This window comes from Plasmopara halstedii, assembly GCF_900000015.1.
Source record: "Plasmopara halstedii genome assembly, contig: Scaffold_350, whole genome shotgun sequence".
NCBI lineage: Eukaryota > Oomycota > Peronosporomycetes > Peronosporales > Peronosporaceae > Plasmopara > Plasmopara halstedii.
The window spans coordinates 739,213-759,520 of NW_020187271.1; the positions used below are offsets into that span (position 1 = coordinate 739,213).

Genomic DNA, 20,308 nt, shown 5'->3' on the forward strand with positions numbered 1-20,308 from the left:
ATTGAGTCCAATGCCACTCCAGAAAGACGCATTGGTGTTGATGAGCCAGTGGAGGGAGACCGTCAGCATGATGGCTCTGATCATATGGATGTGCGACCATCAAAGAGTTCACGGATTAATGACGATGATGGCATGGTAGCATTCATGGCTGATGTGCCGACATCATTGAGCGACGCAACCAATGGAGAGTGCAAAAATCAGTGGGAGCAAGCTATTCAGAATGCGATTGACTAATCAGTTCGCAGCAACACATGGGATAATGTGGATTTCAAGTCTGGTATGAAAACTATTGGATCAAAGTGGGTTTTCGCGATAAAGAAGAAACGAACATGGTGAGATCCTTTGATACAAGGCGAGCCTCGTTGCACAGGGATTTAGCCAAGGTTTGGTATAAATTTCTTTGAAACCTACACACCAGTAGCAAACTTGATTTCCATCCGCATAGTATTATTAGTATGCTGTTACCACGGTCTATCGATTTTCCAATTTGATGCGGATTATGCTTTTCATTATGGAATACTCGATAAGTTGGTATACACGAGAGTGCCTGATGGATTATAATGCGACAAAGGCGAAGTACGGAAATTGAACCGTTCCCTTTACGACCTCAAGCAAGCGGCTCACGTGTGAAACAAGACCATCAACGACGTTTTAATGAACACTGGGACCTTCAGCGATTGATTCATGCATCTATGTTCGAAACTGACCTGAGTCTGTGATTTATATCTGCCTATACATTGATGGTATGCTAATAGTGGCCAGAACCATTGAAGAAGTGGATGAAATCAAATTAAAAAGCTCTCAACGATTTCGTATCAAAGATTTGGGTCGAGCAAAGTTGATCCTTGGAATGGAAATAAATCATGTAATGAAGAAGAAGACGCTAACTATATCACAAAGACACTACATCTAGAAAGTAGCTAAGCGTTCCAATCAATCAAATGCACAGCCAGCCCAGAACCCAAGTGATAGTGGAATGAAGTTTAGTCGAGATGACTCTCCAAAGACAACGGATGAGAGAGAAGCAATGGAGAAACGACTATTTCGTTCATTGATGGGTTGTCTACTATACGTTGTACTGGGTACTAGACCAGATGTATGCTATGCTGTATCTCATCTCAGTCGTTTCCTGGTTTGCGCTGGCCAGGCACATTGGAAGGCTGCAATTCGTATACTGCGGTATTTGTATACAAGTCGATCTATCATATTGACTTTCAGTGGGGGTCTTTCGGAACAATCTCTGGTTGCGTTTAGTGATGCAGACTGGGGAAGCAATGTAGATGATCGACGATCAGTATCTGGTGTTTCGGATGGTGGACCGGTTGTCTTTAAAGCAAAATATCAGAAGACGGTTGCATTTAGCTCAGCTGAAGCAGAATACATGGCTTTAAGCCTATGCACACAGGAAGTCGCTTGTGCTCTAACGTTAATGAAAGAACTTGGTTACAAACAGTCAAGTCCAACGGTAATCTATAAGGATAAATAGGGATCCAGTGCCTTGGCGCACAATGTCGGTTACAATGCACGTTCAAAGCATATTAATATTCGCCACCATTTGTCCGTGAGCGCGTCTCAAACGGTGTATTTGAAATCAAATATATCTCGACAAACCATCAACTTGCTGACATGATGACGAAGGCATTGGCGACAACTCGTTTCACTGAACTACGTGCCTCCAGTGGTATCAAGTCCTTATCTGATACTAAATCAAGCATGAGTGGGAGTGTTAAAAAACACGCTAGACACTAGGATGACAATTGCATGGTGGTAGTTGTTGTTGCAGTAGCAGTTGATGCTGACGTTGATGTTGCAACATCAACTACAAGCATATGCATGTAGCTTTTAGACTGGATGTAATTGGATTGATGAACCACGATCTAACAGTTTAATGTATTCACTTTTAATGTCCTGCTTGAACCAACACCTGCACTAAAGTGTCATAGATAGCTTGATGCTTTAGCAAGTAGAACAAACTGCATAAGCTTTTTGGTCTTTATATAAAAGTAAGACAATGATCACAAGCTCTGTTGAATAACAGAAACTTCTACGCTTGCGGCGCAATACGCTTGCTTTACTATACAGGAGATCGAGATTTACAATGGACAAGTACCAATTGATATTGTTCCTGCTACTTTAATCAACTTGTGAGTAGGAGTAGAACACATTGTAGTCATCGAGAACAAATCTATGATCCCAAACTTGATAGTATGTAAAGCTCAAATTCGCATCCAGTTCCATAATATTTTTGCCTTTAGTCTCTTCATCCCGAAAAGCATGTCTTTGTTATGCTAAGATCCAGAAAGAACGCGACTTAAGCCCACGTTTTGCTTCAAACCTGTAGCAGATCTCATGATGTGGTCACGAAGCAGCACGTTAAACGGGTCACTTGCTCCACCATGTTGTCTAAGTGACATTCAAAAGGGAGAGGTGAGGTCGTAAATTTCATCAGGCTGCCTGGTTGATATGAATGCGAGCGCCGTGTTCCACTTGAATGTCTCCAGTCTCCTTTCGCCAAATTGTTTTGTAATGGCCATTGCTTAACGACCTATTCTAGGCACATGTTTCATTCCATTCGAATAGCGTCGACTTGAGACTACAATGAGCCTCATGGTACGGACACTGCCAGCCCGAGATATTTTGCTTAAACATTGCTGTATAAATGCAGATGAGTCGTGTTTGAGATGCTCACAATGCCTTATTTGACCAAGCGCGAGCCAAGGCATTTGCACATCAACTTGTCGCATTCGAGCGCAAAGACAATGAGTGTCGTATCAAGGAACCTTACGCTATGCTATATACACGACGCCTGTTAACAATGTTGAGCGACTACATGATCTTTGGTGATTTAACATGCGCGTAAGCTAGGCGACGACACGGGTATTAGAGCACGGGATAAACGAAAACTTAATTGATTATACGTGTTGCCGGCTAAGATATACTCGTCTGCATCTCTTTTGGGGCGCAAAATGAAGTGTTTATGATCGAACATCTTGTACTTCTGGATATCAGTACGAAGCTCATATTACACTTTTGTGTAGTAGTGAGTCTTCAAAGGTTATAAGTATCTGACCTCATGAAGACGATGGGACTCGGCAAAGGATGATTTTATAAGGCATGTAGACCGTTACCCTCAAGTCAAGCTATAGAGACAGGTGAATCAAGAAGCATAGTAAAAGAATAGATGTAGTAATCGTTAAGATAGATTTCCTCGTACCGTATGTCACTCTTGAAAAATAGAGGATATTAAGTACTTCGATGCTTTAAAGTCCCACAAATTCGCTTCTGAGTGGAGTGTTTGGAAGTAATCTCTGTGCGTTCCATACAGGAGTCTTCGAGTCAAAGCTTTGGCTGTGCAATGTGCATGACAACCGTTGCTAAATCTTTCGCCAAAGACTCCATGACAACCTCGATGCAAAAAGCTTAGCATGTTCCGTGCGAACAAGAAGAGAAGAAAGGAGAGGAAAAGATGTAAATATTCTGGAGCCGGAGCCATTTCGGCGAATTTGACATACTTTCAAAAGGCACTCGAGACCCAACAATATTACGTACTGTTTTGGATCACAAATTCAAAATTAAGGGCGAGCTGATTCCGTTTTTTGGATATTCAGAAGTCTTATACGGTTGTACGACATGAATACATCCGTATAGAGGTTTCTATTTGATTTTTTTGAAGAGTACAGTGTTCTTTATGCGTTAGCACTAATTGTAGATATGACACTTTTAGTTGAGCAGATATGTACAAGTTGCTTACGGGGCTTGTAGTTTGGTACAATGTATCCATCTTATATGCAGGGTGCACACCTTCGCCATAGTGAATGCGGTTCGTAAGCTTCTGTGAATGTCAATTGAATTGATATGCGCGGCATTCGACCATTCGGTTTGCTTAGGATACTCTGTTATCATGGTGTGAATCTAAAATATACTTTAGAAGGACCAGAATAAATTCAGCTCTCGAAACAGTAGCACTGATTGAGCGATTGGAGATGAAGTACGATTTCATACCTGACATATACGGATTTTCAAACATTAAATGCAACTGTAGCTAACATACCAAGCAGATCGAACAAGTAGAGATAAAAAGCATGTTATTTAAATCAAAAAAATACTTTCAAGGAATTAGGTAGCTTTATTGTTGGAACTTTACCAATTGATAACCACTTCCAGAATGGAACGTACCTCAAACGCCAATTTCTTTACGAATCCAGTCTACACCAGCTGACATACGAGAATACAGTGAGGGCTCCCCAGCAGCTCCGCATTTGATGCTAATCGAATGCAGACCAACGACAATGTCTTCTGACTCTCCTAATGCACTTTCTTTGATGATTGGAGAACCATAATCATTATGGCAAGCGCCCTTGCCGGGAGTACCGCCGGCACACACGTACGATTGCTCAAGATCTTGAAAAATACGTGCGCACTCATCGTTTGTCCATACGGAAACGTTGACTCCTCGTAGTTCATCGGATAACTCTCCGTCGGGAAAGGAAGTCTCTCCCCAACCCACGACCTTTGTCACCAAACCATAGGTAATGTCTGAATCGTCACTTTTAGGAAGCTTGATGGGTGTTATAGCACTTGCACTATCGAGAGTCAATAGAGCAAAGTCGTGTGAAAAAGTTTCGTTGGAAAATTCTGGATGATACTGGACCTTAACGATGTTATGGTGCTCACCAGTATCGTTGCGATAATGCGCACCCAGCGTTACAGTAGTGAGAGTTTTATCGTTTCGGTCAGAGCCCGCACACCATGCCGTGGTCACCAAGTGTAAAGAGGAGATAAGAACACCAGAGCAGATAAGCTCTTCATTGGGATCAAAAATCATAGCGGTGTATCGCTTCGTGCCAATTGGTACGACATCACCTCCGAGAATGAGATTTCGAGAATTGTGACCAGCGTCGACAATTACGCTAGCAATGGCCGCTGAGATAGCAGCAGACGCGGTAATAATTTTCATCGTGTCGAGCACAAATTTGATGGCTTGGAGATGTGATGGCTGGTAGAAGGAAAGAATTCAAATGCTGCTTTTGAAAAAAGGTTTTGTTTTGGTCACGATCACATGATTAGCTACTTTCACGAACTTAGTATTGATCAATTTATCGCATTTGAATCATTCCAGGCACTAGGATTGATTATAGAGCTCTTAAAGATGCTATCTTGTGATGATTAGAGCTACGTCAACCATTCACCTACATGTCTAAAGCTTACGACATGATAAAATTTAGAGATCGAGTCTTCCAGCTGGCGAGAAAATGACTGAATGGAGTATCGCATACAGTACACAAGGTCACGATTACGATGCATCAATTACCTAAGATAGAATTTTGAAAATCGTTTATGAGAAAAGCTCACGTTAAAGACTGAGTCGATGTCTTCATGCTTCTCTTCTACTCAAACGCGCCATGTTGTAGTACAACCGGCTCAATTTGAATTTTAACTTCTAATTTTTGGAAGCTTCGTTGGAGTCTGATTGTCAATTTCCTGCCCCTTTTTGAACACACTAGAATTATTTTGGGAATACAATATCTATGCAAATGTTTACCTTACAAATAAAAAAAGAATTATTGCCAAGAACTTTGTATTCATCCAAATATAAGTTGCCTTTACAAAAAAAAGTACAAAATCATTGAAGATCTTGTACAGAAAATTGAACTGGCAGTAATCAATTCTCTATCAAAGCGTCGACGGATACCTTCATTGGCTATAGAAACAAAAGTTGTTGATTTTGAACAAAGTAAGATGGGAGTTCAAGCTTTGATGTATCATAGAAACTTACTATGATTGTGGTATAATACAATGTGCTTTGCTTTACGGAATTCGAGACCTGATACACAACTACCAAAGAATAATGTTTCTACTGTTTGTATGTACTCGCAACTACGCGTCGAACGTAATGTAGGCGTAGATAGCAAGGTATTGACCCCAAGCTTGATAGTATGTAAGGTCAACTGGTATTTTGTCCACATCGCATTTTCGCCTATTTCACAGCAAAACAAACGAGATTGTGCCAATAAATTCTACGTCTGGAAAACTTGAATTCAAGAAAAGGAACCAAGAGTGACACACTATGTGACAATCTCAACTCTTTGATACTTAAAGAGAAGAACCTCAAATCATTTATCTCACTCGTTGACTTCCATTTCCAAGTATGTGACTCAATGTTTGCACTCCAGACTTTTGTCCATTCGATAGAATCAATGACCAGCCTTAAGGCTTTGCATGCAGACACTGCTATGTACAGTGCAATGAAGAATTAGTCTTCGCACGTGCCACGACCTGCCTCGGAATTGCTTGCGTTCTTCCCAGCCTACGACTAGACAATCCGATCTCAGAATTATCCTGTCGCATCACAATGCCAGAAGAAGTGATGATAACCGAAAGGCGTCTTCTCTGATAACAAAAACGATGTGTACTCGAAGCATGTTTAACGTGAAAAAGCACTTTTGATTTTTCCTTCTTCTACTCACACCCTTTCGAACAAAATGAAAGCTGCCGCTATAGTTGCCACTGCATCAATGACCCTGGCCGGTATTGTCGTTAACGCTGACCACACTTCGCGGCAGCTCATTATCGGAGGTGATATCATTCCGATGGGGTCAAAACCGTATGTTGTCGGTGTCCGCGCGAGCCTTGAGTCATCCAACCACTGCGTCTGTGCTCTCATCAGTCCTCTGCATTGTCTCTCCTCGTCGATCTGTGCAGGCGTCCAGGGTGAGCTAGGACCATATTTTGCCGCAGTCAACTCGCACTTTGTCAACCACACTGACGATGGTGAGCGGATCAAGATCGTCAAGGTTGAGACCCACCCAAAGCTCGACTTAAACTCCGACGAAGCTGCCTACGACCTCTCCATTTTTACTCTGGAAGTGCCAAGCAAGACCAAACCCGTTAGCCTTCCTCTACAGGATGACTCGCAAATCAAAAGGGGAATGCCTGCGAAAATAATGGGATGGGGATCATACGCCGAGAAAACCAACGAAGACGACGTTGAGTACTCGGATGAGTTGCGCGGTGTCGATCTTGAGATTTGGAGTTGGCAAGAGTGCAAAGATCTTTTTGCTAACTATCGAGTCGACGTCACGGACTTGTGTGCAGGAGGTATTCCTGGCAAAGGCTTTGGCATCGGGGACTGTGGTGCTCCACTCATTATAGAGAATGATGAAGGAGACTCGGATGATGTTCTCATTGGCATTACTAGTGGCTGGGGAGATGGAGGTCATGCAGGTGTGCCGGCCATCACCTCTCGTGTGTCAGCATCATTGGCCTGGATCAATTCCGTCATCAACGAAGGTAAAAATTCTCCTAATCAGACTCAGTAAGGAAACGTCTTTTGTAAAAAGCTTTTTGACATTGTCATTGAAGCCTTTTTAACCTAGAGTTCTCCATTTGGATAACCGATAGATCTCGCATCTAGTACCGTAGTTGACAGAAGTCACTAGCTCAAATACACGTCGTTCTATCTTTTTTTAATTATGGGTGTTGAACTCAGTGTTTCGAACGTTTGGCAAATTCAATTGAACAATTTCAAATCGAATGATGTTGATAAAATGTCATTGTCTCAACTGGTATCTTGAGTGGCAATAGATCTGACAGTTCGTTGACTGCTTTTCATGTCATTGTGACTTCCGTTCTTTGCTCATATTATTATATATATCGACCATTATCAAGATTCGTGATGGCTACCTAGCACGTCAGTTTAAGGAAAATTCGAGCTATGCTGTCATTTCTGCCAAATGTTCGGCGTTGTGGCGCTCAACCGAATACAAAAAATCATTAAGGATGCAATTGCATCACTCTATTAGTACCGTTTGTGTTATCAGATCGAAAGAAAGACAGGTCAGAACAATCTTAACATCGAGTAAATATGTGTTGCGATGACACCGCTCTCAATACTATTGGAAAATGATGTTGCGACTATATGTCTAGCTTACATGCTTGACATTTACATTTGTTCGTATAGAGAACGAGCTAAGACTAGCCTAGTCGTGGCTCCACTATCTCGATGAGCGGTTCAAATCCGAAGATTGATTACACGGTTTTTTGTTGCTTTTTTCGTAAAAGCCGAAGTGAAAATTCAGAAGGTCTTTTGTTCGCTATGCTGTCTTACCTCTAAGCATACTGAATGCAAACCGACTTCTCCAGACCGATAAACAACTGTCGCGACGTCCGTAATCATATCTGTAACCATGACTCCCACCGTATGCATTATCGTTAACCTCGTAACGCTATCGCTTGTCCCGTAAATGCATTAAGTTGTGTAATCATAACACTCGACTCGCTACTAATGATGTGTCCGCTTAAGCTCTGGATAAGTCTTGATGTTCTTCGCATAGAAACTTGAGCGTCTTGGTCCCGAGTGCCCTGGAATGCACTTCCGCGAGTTTGCTTTTCGTGTCAATGTTGTCTATTCTAACCGTCTTGTACTCAGCATTCTCTCCCGTGAAGTGATGCTTGATACCCACATGCTTGGTTCTGACATGATAAACAGCGTTCATTGCCGGTGCCAGTGCCTTGATTGTCTTCCCAGATTTGAGTATCGTATTCCTGACCCTTCCCGTGTCCTTTGACATTCCATTCGTCCACAATACCTCTTGGGTGCATAAGCTCAGCTCCATGTATTCTGCTTCTGCTGAGCTCAGCGCCACTGTTATAAAGAGCTTCGAAATGATCAATACTGAACCATTCCCGATCCTGACCATCATACCTGATACAAAACGCCTGTAGTCGATCTTGCTCCCCCAATCGCGTCTATGATTGCTTCAACCACAATATTGTCTTCCGTACTCGATTGTATGCAGGCTTGTTGTCTTCCAGTAACGAAGCACAAGAATTGCAGCTCGTCAGTGTTGTTGTTCTGAGCTCTCGAGAAATCTTGACAGTTGTGTTACCACGTAGGCCTGGTATATACCGATCAGACGTATATACGGTCGTGACTATACCTCAGTGGCTTCTGCTATCGGATCATGACGACTTATCTTTTGACAGTTTGTGTTTGGAAGTACTGGCGCAATCACCGAGATAATCTGCCTACCAAATTGCTCCGTCACATCATCGATGCATCGTGGCTGCTTGATCATCAGCGTTCCGTTCCTCTTGTCGTAGTCGATCTCCATCCCTAACATAAAATATACCTCATCAAGATCCTTCATCTTGAAAGCGTCCTAAGCGCACCTTAGATTTGACGGACTTCATCACGGGTCTTGGTTGCGATATATCGTATACAGATAGACGTATACAAAGCCGTTTTTGGGGCTCTTCACATACACGCACTGGTCTGCATCACAACCCTTGGAACCATTCTTCACATAGACACTGTGGTTCGTTTTGTCCTAGGTAATGTTGCTTGTTTAAACCCATAGATGGCCCTATTTCCGCAAACAAACGTGACATCTAGCGTTCTTGATACCGGACGTTACCTCCGTGAATACGCATTACTTTTGTTCGCTATTCAGGAATGCTATATCTTTATCACATTGTTCCATCACATAAGCGTCTGTGGCGCATACCACCAAAACAACACAAATTGGGATCATATTCGTCACAAGAGAGTACATATCATAGAGATTCAACCCATACTTTTGGTTGGCCCTCTGGCCACCAACCGTGCCCTTTAGCGTTTAACCGGACCGTCCCACCACGCTTCTTGGCGAAAACCCACCGACACCCAATCGGATGACTCGTTAGCGCGGTACAAAGCGACAAAAGTACCATTCTATTCGTGTGATCGCAGTTCAGCTTCCATTGCCTCTCGCCTTGCCACTGCCTCATCACTTGTGATTTTGTCGATGTACTGTTTGGTGTGAGGAGTGTCATCTATTCTCGCCGCATACGCTTACACTGTTTCAGCAGTAGTCCGTCCACTTTTGTCGATTCTTGGACGCTTCGAGGTGGTGTCTTTCATTCCGACCTTTGATCATCACCCAATCACAAGCCCGGACGAAGTACCAAACGAACCTCCTGAAATGGTTGCAGGGCATTGTAATCTGCCAGTTCAAGGCCAGCTAGTGGTCCATATTCTAGTGCAAGAGGCTTTTGCACACAAGTATCAAGTTCCAACTCTACCTCATCCATCTTAAAATCGTGAACGAATTCCTCGACGACTATCATGGTCTCATTTGGCAACGGACGTTGGCCAACCGGAATCGAAGCTGCTGCTGCATCCTTCTCTCTCTGGATACATGGATGGCTGTTTCGTGTCATGACTACGGTGTATCGTATATACCATTCACCCCACACTTGTCAAGCCTAACTGCTCGTGATACCTTGTCCTTGGACGCTTCCTTGTAGAAGACAGGGTACGCCTTTTTGTTCTCTGCGTACCTGACAAATACACACTTAAAATTATTGGATTCGAGCTTATCTATTTGCATCATCGACGTGAGCGCAATCTTGACCAGAACACAAACATGTGTTCCATTTAGGGCTTCTCCTTAACGCCTACCTCATATGGCGTCATACTCGACAATTCTGTAATTACCGAACGAATGACCAGATACACTGCAGTGCTTACAGCTTTTGCCCACCATATCGTTGATATGCCTTTGTAGTGTATATAATGCGTCGAGCCATTCCATGTTCGTGCAATTCGACCGTTCCGCCACTCCGTTTTGCTGAGGACAAAACGATACAGTACGCTGGCGCATAATACCATGCCAAGTACAAATATCTGTTACCTTCATGTTTACGTATTCGGCTCCATTGTCAGAGCGGGGATATTTAATCCATTCTCTCCATTGATTTTTGTAAAGTGCCCTGACCTCCGCAAGCTTAGTGACATGTGTTTATAGTACAGTGAATGCTTGTACAGGCTTTACGTTTTGTTTTCGCCGTATTTTTCCTTGGACACCACCACTAGGTACTACGGTTTTGATAGGGGGTTGTCGATCTGCTGATATCAGCTTAGCTCCACTTTGTAGCAGATATACATTTTTGCCAGTATCATGCGGCCAGTGTACGGCCTAACCGCTGGTGTCAAGATGTGCAAAAGCAAGTTACCAATACCAGAGGAGGGCAAAACAAGTGGGTGATGGGCTCAAGTGTATATTTATGCATGCAGGGTCCGCGATCTACAAGTCCAAATTGCGTCCTAACTACATCTTACCGCTCACAGTTGCCAATCAAGAATGATTGGATTACTTATTTAATATTCCAGCAAGTACTCAAGCGCATTCTCTGTTCTACGCGGGCTTGCTGAAGCCATCCTACTAACCCGCTCTCAATTAAACGTGTCTTGACAATCATATGGAACAAAAATTTCCTCTACGCTCAGGCCGCAATACATTTTCAAACCGCTGAAGATGCCTTCTATCACTCAGGTCGATGACATGCTTTAGAGAGCGCATCCAAATATGGGAACAGCAACGTACAGCAACTCATTGAGAATGTCTCGCTGCAACCGAGCGTGCACATGAGAGCCAGCTATAGGAGCCACCACCGCCGAACGGATACTGATTTGGCGAGTAGACCAGGGTTGTTATTAGCAGGGAGAAATATCTCTGTCGGGAAACACATGTAAATTTTAATGCAAACACGCCTTATGACGTTCATGCCTTCAATTTACGAACACTCGGATAGGAGGCACTGGAGTACCGCTCAGCCAGGACTCGCATGTAGTTATAATTATTCTATTAACTTTCTTACTTGTCGGGTCTTACTCCGTGCATGCTACACGGCAACGCAGCTGCACTGGTTTCGGCAGTTTTCATTTAAGATCAAGACGATTCGTCACTGAATTTGCTATATACTCACTCTTACTGAGAGGGTTCAATATCACGTCCTCTTTTTTAGCAGAGCATAGGCCGAGTCATTACATATTGAGAAAGCAAGGTAATTTAAATATCCAATCATTTAGTTTCCATGGCAATCCGGAGTGTTTTGATACCCAGGATTGAGACTCAAACATCTATGTAATATTCGAATAGTGCAGAGTATCGAGAAAATACGTATACAAGGTCGCCAAATTGCACCTGATTGCTCTTATGACAAGCATTCTCTTCTAAAAAATACTATTTTACAACGCGTAGCATGAAAATCGTGAACACATATGAAAAAGAAACGGTTTATTGCTAGATTGAGTTTTGACAGTACGACACATGTGCTATGCATAATAGATTTACTACGATTTGGAAGTAGGAGAACGAAGCTTGTAAATATCGGTCTTCATAAATTGGGTTACGTTCCGTAGGCGCGGAAGTAGCACAACGACGTAACTAAGGATCTTATAAATTTTCTCCTCGGGTATTACCAACAACCGACAGGTTGACAGCCGCAACAAGACCACGACCTAGCCCGCTCCGCTTTTACACGACAGCTACGTCCAAGTGAGCCAAAATCCTCCTGGGCAGATAAACTGCTTTCACTGGGAGTTTGACATGCGAAGTTTTGGCATATGTTCATCAAATCATTGGGCATCAACGTCTTAGGCATAGACACGGCCTGCGACGACGGCTAAGTAGGCTTGGAACACACTGCTTAACAATCGTGTCGGGATGACGAGCGGTCTTTATGACTTAATAATGAGGTGTAGTTTGACAATGTCCAAGCGATTAAGTGCCTTTGATGAGGTGGTTAACGGTCTCCAGGCACTTGTAGGGCCGGCACGGCAGCTTCTAATACTTTTGAGCAACCTTCCGACAGAGTACGAGCTGATTGCGTCCATTATGGAGAATGTCAAGTAGAGTTGTTAAGCAGAAAAAACAGCTGCGAAAGAAGGGGGCAGCAGCAAAAGCTGTTTTTGTTCACGGTAATGGTGAACGAATCAGGAACAGCCGTGTTAACGGACGACAAGGGAACGGCTCAGGGAAACGCGGGATAGTTTCAAGAGCAAGTGCCTCGAGTGTAATAAAGTTGGTCACATGAAGCAGGACTGTTGGAAGGAACCGACGTTGCTGAGGATGATGCGGTATTTTCTATCGGCGTGAAAAGATTCGACGTATGGTTAATGGTAGCGGCGCGACATCGCACATGACTCTGCATCGGGAAACCTATTGGAATATGATGAGTCGGCCTCTAACATCGATATGACTATTGTGGACGGCGGGAAATTGCGAGGCTGTGGTAAAGAACCGGCTAAGCTGACCGAGAATGATTGTCGGCGTTTTAAGATGTTGTATGCACTGTACATTCCAGGGCTTGACAGACAATTGCTCTATGCAGAACGCAGCCTACGCTTTAGGTTTCAGAATTCCTGATGTGTCGTCTGGGGCCTTACCAGTGCTGTCTATAGCAGTGGTATAAAGGTCGGCAAGGCCTAAGTTCTCAACTACAAGCAAGGAAAAGCACTATTCGTGGAGTCTGCTAAGGTCGACAATCAATGGGAGCAATGTTACGCTCGCATGGGACATCCAAGTGAGAGCAGTATGGCTAAGCGCAGCGTGTCATGAACGGTATGCTCACTGTTAGGTCGTATCATCAATACGTCTACGGTGAATGCATGAAGGAAAGCAGACCGTGATATCACACCTTCACTATCGATGTCCAAGACAGCACGCGTATTGGCGTTAGTTCTTACCGATATGATAAGACCAATGCGAACGGTTTAGAAAAGGAGGTGCTGACAATTGTGGATGGTTTTTTTCGCTTGGTTGCGTACTTTGTGACGAACAAAAGCTAAGTACCTCTATGAATGGACGCATGTCGCTCCAGCACCGCAGTTCTTACAGCACTGTCTTTCAGTGTATCTTCTTCACTACGCGATTGAGAGAAGGTCTGACTAAGTAGCCATCTCTCTGCGGATCCTCAGCAATTAGCGTGTCATATCTGGTACCTAGCACCTTGGGCAAAGTCTGCCAAACAATTCTGAGCAAAGCGCTAACCTCATTTTAACACAATTATTACCGCAAGATTATTAATGTTGCTCCGACGATTCACAACGACTTTAATGCTGGTATTTTTGGATGCATCTTTTATTCGTCTAAACAAGATTGCATACTAGTGGGGATTCCCAGCACTCTTTGAAGTCGGCAGGCTGGCCAAAGGAACCACTGAAACAACCAGGGTCTAGCTCGATGAGGGTCCGTGCCATGTCGGCGTCAAATTCTGTATACTCGCGCAAGATATAGGCCAGACCAAGCCATTTTATGTGCCCTTCGAAAAGAAGCCCTAGCCAATACTCGGTGCCCTTCACCTTGCAGAATGCTTCCTATACGTTTTGTTAAAGCAGCCTGAAGAAAGGTGTTGTCTACAACAAAGACACATGCCTCTAAAGTGGCGAACAATACACGGTTGTGCATACCTTCGAGCACAGCTCACAAGTGTCTGATGAATTGATTCACACTCGACAGTTCGTCCGCTGCACAGCAAGACGTCGGAGCAGGCTTGTGCATTTGCAAGATGCGGATATTGAAGCAGAATATTGAACAATGATGGTGCAAGAGACAATCCCTGAGGCAGAATCAACAATCCCAAGAACGTCCGGCTCGATGTAGAAATAAACATTTTCCTGGCGCAGTTGGTTAAAACCATCAACTAGGTAATCGAAATGGAGTCAAACGTGCAATCTGCTTATTAGAAGCATGTAGAATTCGCGACTGGACTAGATTTTCTGAAACAAAAGTTGGTGCGAAATGCGGTAGTTCACAATATTTTATGAAAGTCGTTTTGAACTTTACACGAAAGAAAGTGTGTATTACTTTAAACCACAACGTGGCTAGAAAATTTGTCGTGTGACGCAGTATCAAATTCCGGGAAAAGGACCTTATGGTGGGTCTCTTGCTACCACGTCGTGAAAGTGATCCAAGAAAAAGTAAATATTATGTCAAAATCGTATTAGTAATCAATTCAACTTTTGGCATTAAAGGCGCGGCGATTCACGAAAAAATAAGCCCATTAATGATGCACGATAAGCTCATTCCTTCCTTCGGTACCAGTCAAAGGTACCATTCTGGTGATTTCATTTTCTGGTACTTTTTCCAGAAATATCCTAGAATAGTTTCTCATGCTCAATAAGACTTCATACTGGAGGGAATGTAGGAAGATTTGTCACTACTCGGACTCTCCCGGTGATCCTTTCATGAAGGAGTATTCTGCTTGCCAAAACATCGGGGGTTTTCCAGCCCGCACGGTGAGTGCGTCACGTGGTACAGCAAGATCAGCAGTACCGTTACCGATTTTGTGAACCTTACTTAACAACTTTAATGCTTGGGCCATCTAATTGCATCTTACTATCACTTGTCTCCTCTAAACTACCGCTACTCAATCGGTCGTAATCATCGTCGGCTCTTAGAGAAGAGAAGAGACGAATTTTTAAATTCGTCTCTAATAAATGTTCATAATTTACGCTTAACATTCCCAATTTATTAAAAAAAATTAATAGAAAAAGTGAATCAAATTCGTTTTAAATTAAAATTTTTACCACTATTCTCTTCTCTTCTCTTCTCTTACATAAGACACCAGATTTTTGCTCTTATCAGTCGCTTTTCTAAAGACACACTCAAGGTACAACAACATAAATGGTACCGCGGTCTCTGCAGTGTCATCAGGTGTAGACTCCAGCGACCGCTATAAACCATCTCTGATCACTCGATAACTTTAAATATGCGGGCTTACTGCCACCTTTGCCTTCCGAGATCTGCCCAAAAACTCAGCAACATCGTTGCTAATTAGCCCGGACAGTCATCTACGCTTCATCAAAGCTATCGCAGCGCCGTGGCTGCACCAATAAGCGCTTCTTTTGCCAAGCAAAGACAAACACATAACTCACCAATGCCTCACACAAAGCGCCTAACATAATTAATATCAGTCGATAGAAGGCTAAAGAAGTTCTATCTAGAAAATACCTAGGATGAAATCGTATCTATAATCAAGGTTTGGTGCCAGACATTGTTCTACGCTGCCGAGGCCATCTAATCATTTGAATGCTGACATTTTGCAAACTGCACGGATATCGTGTTTTCATCTGATATTATTGATACATCGACGTACAGTCCGCTAGCTTTGATTATAAGTGATCAAACGATGCTTGTAAATATACCAGGTCTATTTGCAAATCTCACACCCGAGAAAGCATTACGCAGGTTGTTGATGTTTGATAATATCGTCTTCGTGGAACAGCGGGGCTTGCTCAACAGCCAGAGATTGATCGCTTTCTCCCAAGCTTTTCTGCTATCCTTCGCTCCTGCCGCGCTCGTAGAGCTTTCTCCTTCTGTCCGCTGACCTCGCTTTGAGAAATTTGTCCAAAATTAAATGCGACACTTATAGCACCTTTAGATCAAATTTGAGGGACGCCAGAGATCCCGGCGGGAGTTGCACCTGAACGGAGATATTCCATGATGAGATAATTTATCCGCACCCATGTAGATTCAACTCTCAACTCTCGAATACAGTCTGCTTGTTATCGCTTTGTTTGGCGCGTGGACAAGAATTTTTAGGTGGACACGGCATGCCTGATCAAGCGAAGCGCGTACCCAAGACATATAAATTTCTGACCTTTCGTCTTTGTAGATGCCTTATTCACATTTGAGTGCCCATTCGAGCATGCAGCCTTCGAGTGGAGTGACCGCTAGCACAACGTTTCGTTTGCTTTGACTGAGTATGGCCAAATCTTTGGCAATTTCAAATGTCTGCCACCCGAAGTCAATAGCTGGACGCTTGGAATTCTTGTTCAGATAGTTTAAGAACTCTTTTACGATCCTTGCAGTGGATACATTACATTACACTTCAACTTGGCCGAGGAAGTGAAGACAGCTGATACCAAATGCAATGGGGTTGCCAAGCAACTTGCGCGTTTTTGGTGTAATACGGTTTTGAGTCCATGTGTCCTCGGAATATCTCAAGCCACTGAAAAATATGAGGATCATAGAGAGCATCAAAACATTGCATGCCTTAGCTTCGGCCACTATCAAACACAGAGAAGAATGACGTGTCACCGCAACCAAAAGTACCCACCAAAGTTTTCTGCGGGAGGGTTATCTCTGCTCGCGCTACTCGATGCAAAATGTAGAGCTTTCCATGAGGAACCTATTGTGCGGGCTGGCGGGTAAATCAGAGCGGTTGCTAGCATCTCGTAAAGTATAAGAAATACTCTCACCTGGATAAATCATGCGAATTTGAGGCTCCACGTCGGCAAGAATGTTTTGTTGCCGTTGATACTATCAGCCTGACGCACTCCGATCAAAGCCTCTTCTAGAGAAAACCATCGCAGCTCAGTTCCAGCTTGCGAGGAGGTTTTGTTTCAGATTCGAGCTTTGGTCGTAGTTGTAACAGCTCTCTAATGCCTATCCAGCTTTGTTTCTATAATAACTTCCGGTTGATGCATCAAAAACGTAACACTATAGCTTTTCCGTCTTGTGTTGTACTTTGCGAAGCCAAGGATTAAATGATGCATGCGTCAGGCTTCTGCACCAATTTTGCTGTCCTGTCTGGGTGGAGTGACGTGTCTTCGTTTCCCTATGGGCAAATTGCGTGCGATACTCTTTGGCCCTAATTTCAGCATTCGGCACCGATGGTGCAGTCCTCATGAAAGTACAATTTCTTAACCGCTCTGCTTCAAGTGGGAGCGCTCGTTTGCAGGTAGTTTATCATTTAGTATAGCAAGGATTATTTCTCGTCAGTTTAATACCAAACATGTGCCACTTTGGAAACGAAATGGCAAGAAAGTAGTTAGCCACAATACTCATCTTCTTCTCTCTCGAGTTTCGTACAAATCCAACCTCTGTGGGTTGCAGACATGTTTTCCTCAAACTCAAGCAAGGCACATAGTAACCCCTTTGTCGTATGTATTCGCTACAAATTGAAAGTTGTCACCCGGATGGTGTCAGTGAATCTGTATTAGTAAACGCGGATTTTATCATCTTGAAAAAAAAGTAGTATACAAATTACTGGTCGAAAAAAGCTACAAATTGCTCCAATTCGAAAAAAACTTGCGATGGGCCGCATAAGTGGTAAAAGGAAGCTCAAGCAGTGTGATCCATTTTTTAAGGGAAAACGTAACAATGGTAAGAAGGAAAAAGCGTATGATCTGCCACCTACCCATTCCAAGCACTCTACGAAACGTCGACGCAAGATGTTGAGCGATGAATCAGTAGAGCAATTTGTCATGCGCACGTCTGCTGTCGATAGCGACGGCGTGGTGTTCAAGAGAAAGAATAATATGCAAATTGATTCGATCCGAGAAGGCGAGTCCATGCGTGACTTTAATAAACGCATCAGCACGGAAGTCAAACGTGTAATTTACGATGCAACGAAGCAAAGTCGACGTAGTAACGAAAAGCGTAAGATTTATTTAGCTAAAAAGAAGATGAAGGCGCGTGAGAAGAAGATGACTGAGCAAGAGCGATACGAGCGTGACTATCAGACCACAGGCAATACGAAAAAGGACTATTTTGAGAATACAGCGCCAGTGTGCTTTGGGGAGCGTGTAGACGCTCCGCCAATTCTACCCAAGCTCTCAGGTATTTTCAAAAAGCGTGCAGAGCAAATCGAGCGCGAGAAGAGAAAAAAAGAGATGAAGAATGCAATTGTAGCTGATTCTCGAAAGAGGAAGTGAAGATCATAAACTTTAAAGGTAGATTATGAAGATTGTGTTAATGACTAATATTAGTAGTCTTTATCAACATGTGCACCGTTAATCAGAGTCTTTAACGCCCGAAGCGCTGCTATTCAACAGCCCTACGCGTTGCCGCGAATCTTTTCGCAGATCAAATGAGCTCATATGTTTTTCTCGCTCACGTCGAAGTAGTGTTACCGATATAGCTAAAAGCAAGGACATGATTGCCTATGTAAACATCGATACATGTTAGTGACAATGGCGCAATTGCTACTAATCTGCTAAGGCATACCTCAAATTTCACAAAAGTAACGCCTGGTCGTACTGTATCAGCAGGTGAACAAGGCCGATATCGAGGCGTTTGCTTTTCCTCTAAAGTTTGAAGCAATGCTTCGTCTTTTGAGTGAGGGCAGGCCAATTCCTGACGGTATCCCGTCTCTCGACAAAAACTCTCATCTTTCTCAGTTATTGGACATGACATACACTCTCCCACTAGCGAGCATGCAAGTCCTGATACCGGATCATACACGCGATGGGCAGCCACAAGTGTTTGATCACGACGTTGAAGTGGAGTATTAGAGTCGTGTTTTCCTTCTACTTCTTTCAATTTTGAATCAATCTGAGCACTCTCATGACGCAAATGACGATCAATAGAATCGTTTGGTGTCTCTGCAAGGCTTCTACTGCTTGTGATGGGCACGTAAGGCGCCATAAACAGCACGACCACCGCTGCGGTCAACTTGACTGCCTTCATTCTGTCGATTAGTGATGGTATGAATTTTAACCAGTCACTTTTCATGTTTGTAACTACTGCATTTATTTTGTCATGGTAACAATTTACAATTCACGACATTAAAAAAGTTAAAATGAATTCTAGCCGCAGAAATTTTGATGCTGACGCAATGCTCGATCTTCATCAAACTCTCGACTGCATATTGCACACTTTCGTTTCCCAGCAATTCGAGGCTGCAGTTTTTGCCAATGCGCACTCAATTCTTCTGTTGTGCTAAAGGAAAAGTGGCAGATCGTGCAATTCAATGACGAGATTATCGTGGTAGAAGGTAAAACCTTTTTAGCTGCACTTGGAGTCGCAATCTTTTGCTTGTTGTACCAATCGGGTTGAATTAGTCGATCCTTTCCGTGTTTGGCTACCTGGTGCTGTCTTCTAGCATCTTCTTCTTTGAAAGTGCGACCACAAATTTCGCATGAAAGTAGAACCTTTCCGATTGCTGCACCTTGAAGATGATGTACCATATGAATGTGCGTTCGTAATCCTTGGGCACACTTAAAACTTCTCTCGCACTCAGTGCATGCAAACTCCAGTGGAAATTCACTCTCAGCTTTGCGTTTACGAGAAATAATTGGAATTTGATCAATTTCTGGTAGTATAGTCGCAAGTTTAGCTGAAGCAGCACTTTTACTATCTTGTCGTCGAAAAAGAAACAATGTACTCATTTGTTTCTTCCTCTCACCATGGATAGTCACTTGATGGAACGATTTAGCATTCTGATGTCTTTTGCGCTCATACACGAGTCCAAAGACCTCATCATTATCGACGTCATCAATCTGTCGATATAGTCGTAATCCTGCTTTCAATCCCCGATCCACCGCTTGCCAGCGTTCTTGCTGTCCTTCTGCCAATGTCAATCTTATGCCGCTCTCATTGTCCTCTTCGTCGTCTTGCAAAACCTCGAGCGCTGAAGCATAGAAGTGTGACAATAAGCTTTGATGACGTCGAACGTTTTCTTCTCCGCAGTGTGGATGGTTAAATACTATCGAGTCGAACTGAAGTTGCTCTGCACCCGCCGCTACGAGTGACTCGCG

At 43.3% G+C, this 20,308-nt stretch overlaps 8 protein-coding genes across 8 annotated transcripts in view; 3 read left to right on the top strand and 5 right to left on the bottom strand.

Moving 5' to 3' along the window:
* Window positions 1-2,598: 2,598 nt before the first annotated feature.
* On the top strand, window positions 2,599-2,860 carry PHALS_09197 (uncharacterized protein; the record flags this gene model as incomplete). The annotated part of the gene is made up of 2 exons (XM_024724655.1): window positions 2,599-2,653; window positions 2,709-2,860. The coding sequence occupies 2 exons, from the start codon at window positions 2,599-2,601 to the stop codon at window positions 2,858-2,860; spliced, it is 207 nt and encodes a 68-aa protein (XP_024575510.1).
* Window positions 2,861-4,177: 1,317 nt separating this feature from the next.
* PHALS_09198 (Trypsin) lies at window positions 4,178-4,957 on the bottom strand (the record flags this gene model as incomplete). The annotated part of the gene is made up of 1 exon (XM_024724656.1): window positions 4,178-4,957. The coding sequence occupies one exon, from the start codon at window positions 4,955-4,957 to the stop codon at window positions 4,178-4,180; it is 780 nt and encodes a 259-aa protein (XP_024575511.1).
* Window positions 4,958-6,482: 1,525 nt separating this feature from the next.
* PHALS_09199 (RxLR-like protein) lies at window positions 6,483-7,319 on the top strand (the record flags this gene model as incomplete). The annotated part of the gene is made up of 1 exon (XM_024724657.1): window positions 6,483-7,319. One exon carries the CDS (start codon window positions 6,483-6,485, stop codon window positions 7,317-7,319), a length of 837 nt encoding a protein of 278 aa, XP_024575512.1.
* A 2,361-nt stretch (window positions 7,320-9,680) lies between these two features.
* PHALS_09200 (uncharacterized protein) lies at window positions 9,681-10,200 on the bottom strand (the record flags this gene model as incomplete). The annotated part of the gene is made up of 3 exons (XM_024724658.1): window positions 9,681-9,712; window positions 9,831-9,894; window positions 9,955-10,200. The coding sequence occupies 3 exons, from the start codon at window positions 10,198-10,200 to the stop codon at window positions 9,681-9,683; spliced, it is 342 nt and encodes a 113-aa protein (XP_024575513.1).
* Window positions 10,201-15,118: 4,918 nt separating this feature from the next.
* Window positions 15,119-15,509, bottom strand: PHALS_09201 (uncharacterized protein; the record flags this gene model as incomplete). The annotated part of the gene is made up of 2 exons (XM_024724660.1): window positions 15,119-15,218; window positions 15,457-15,509. 2 exons carry the CDS (start codon window positions 15,507-15,509, stop codon window positions 15,119-15,121), a joined length of 153 nt encoding a protein of 50 aa, XP_024575514.1.
* A 2,354-nt stretch (window positions 15,510-17,863) lies between these two features.
* PHALS_09202 (uncharacterized protein) lies at window positions 17,864-18,484 on the top strand (the record flags this gene model as incomplete). Its single annotated transcript, XM_024724661.1, has 1 exon — window positions 17,864-18,484. The coding sequence occupies one exon, from the start codon at window positions 17,864-17,866 to the stop codon at window positions 18,482-18,484; it is 621 nt and encodes a 206-aa protein (XP_024575515.1).
* Window positions 18,485-18,562: 78 nt separating this feature from the next.
* PHALS_09203 (RxLR-like protein) lies at window positions 18,563-19,238 on the bottom strand (the record flags this gene model as incomplete). The annotated part of the gene is made up of 2 exons (XM_024724662.1): window positions 18,563-18,712; window positions 18,777-19,238. The coding sequence occupies 2 exons, from the start codon at window positions 19,236-19,238 to the stop codon at window positions 18,563-18,565; spliced, it is 612 nt and encodes a 203-aa protein (XP_024575516.1).
* Window positions 19,239-19,357: 119 nt separating this feature from the next.
* Window positions 19,358-20,308, bottom strand: part of PHALS_09204 (FOG: Zn-finger) — a gene marked incomplete at both ends in the record, with an annotated part of 1,552 nt that continues 601 nt past the window's right edge. The window contains one exon of the mRNA XM_024724663.1: window positions 19,358-20,181. Within this exon, the coding sequence (XP_024575517.1) occupies window positions 19,358-20,181 (824 nt within the window). The remainder of the gene's footprint in view (window positions 20,182-20,308) is intronic.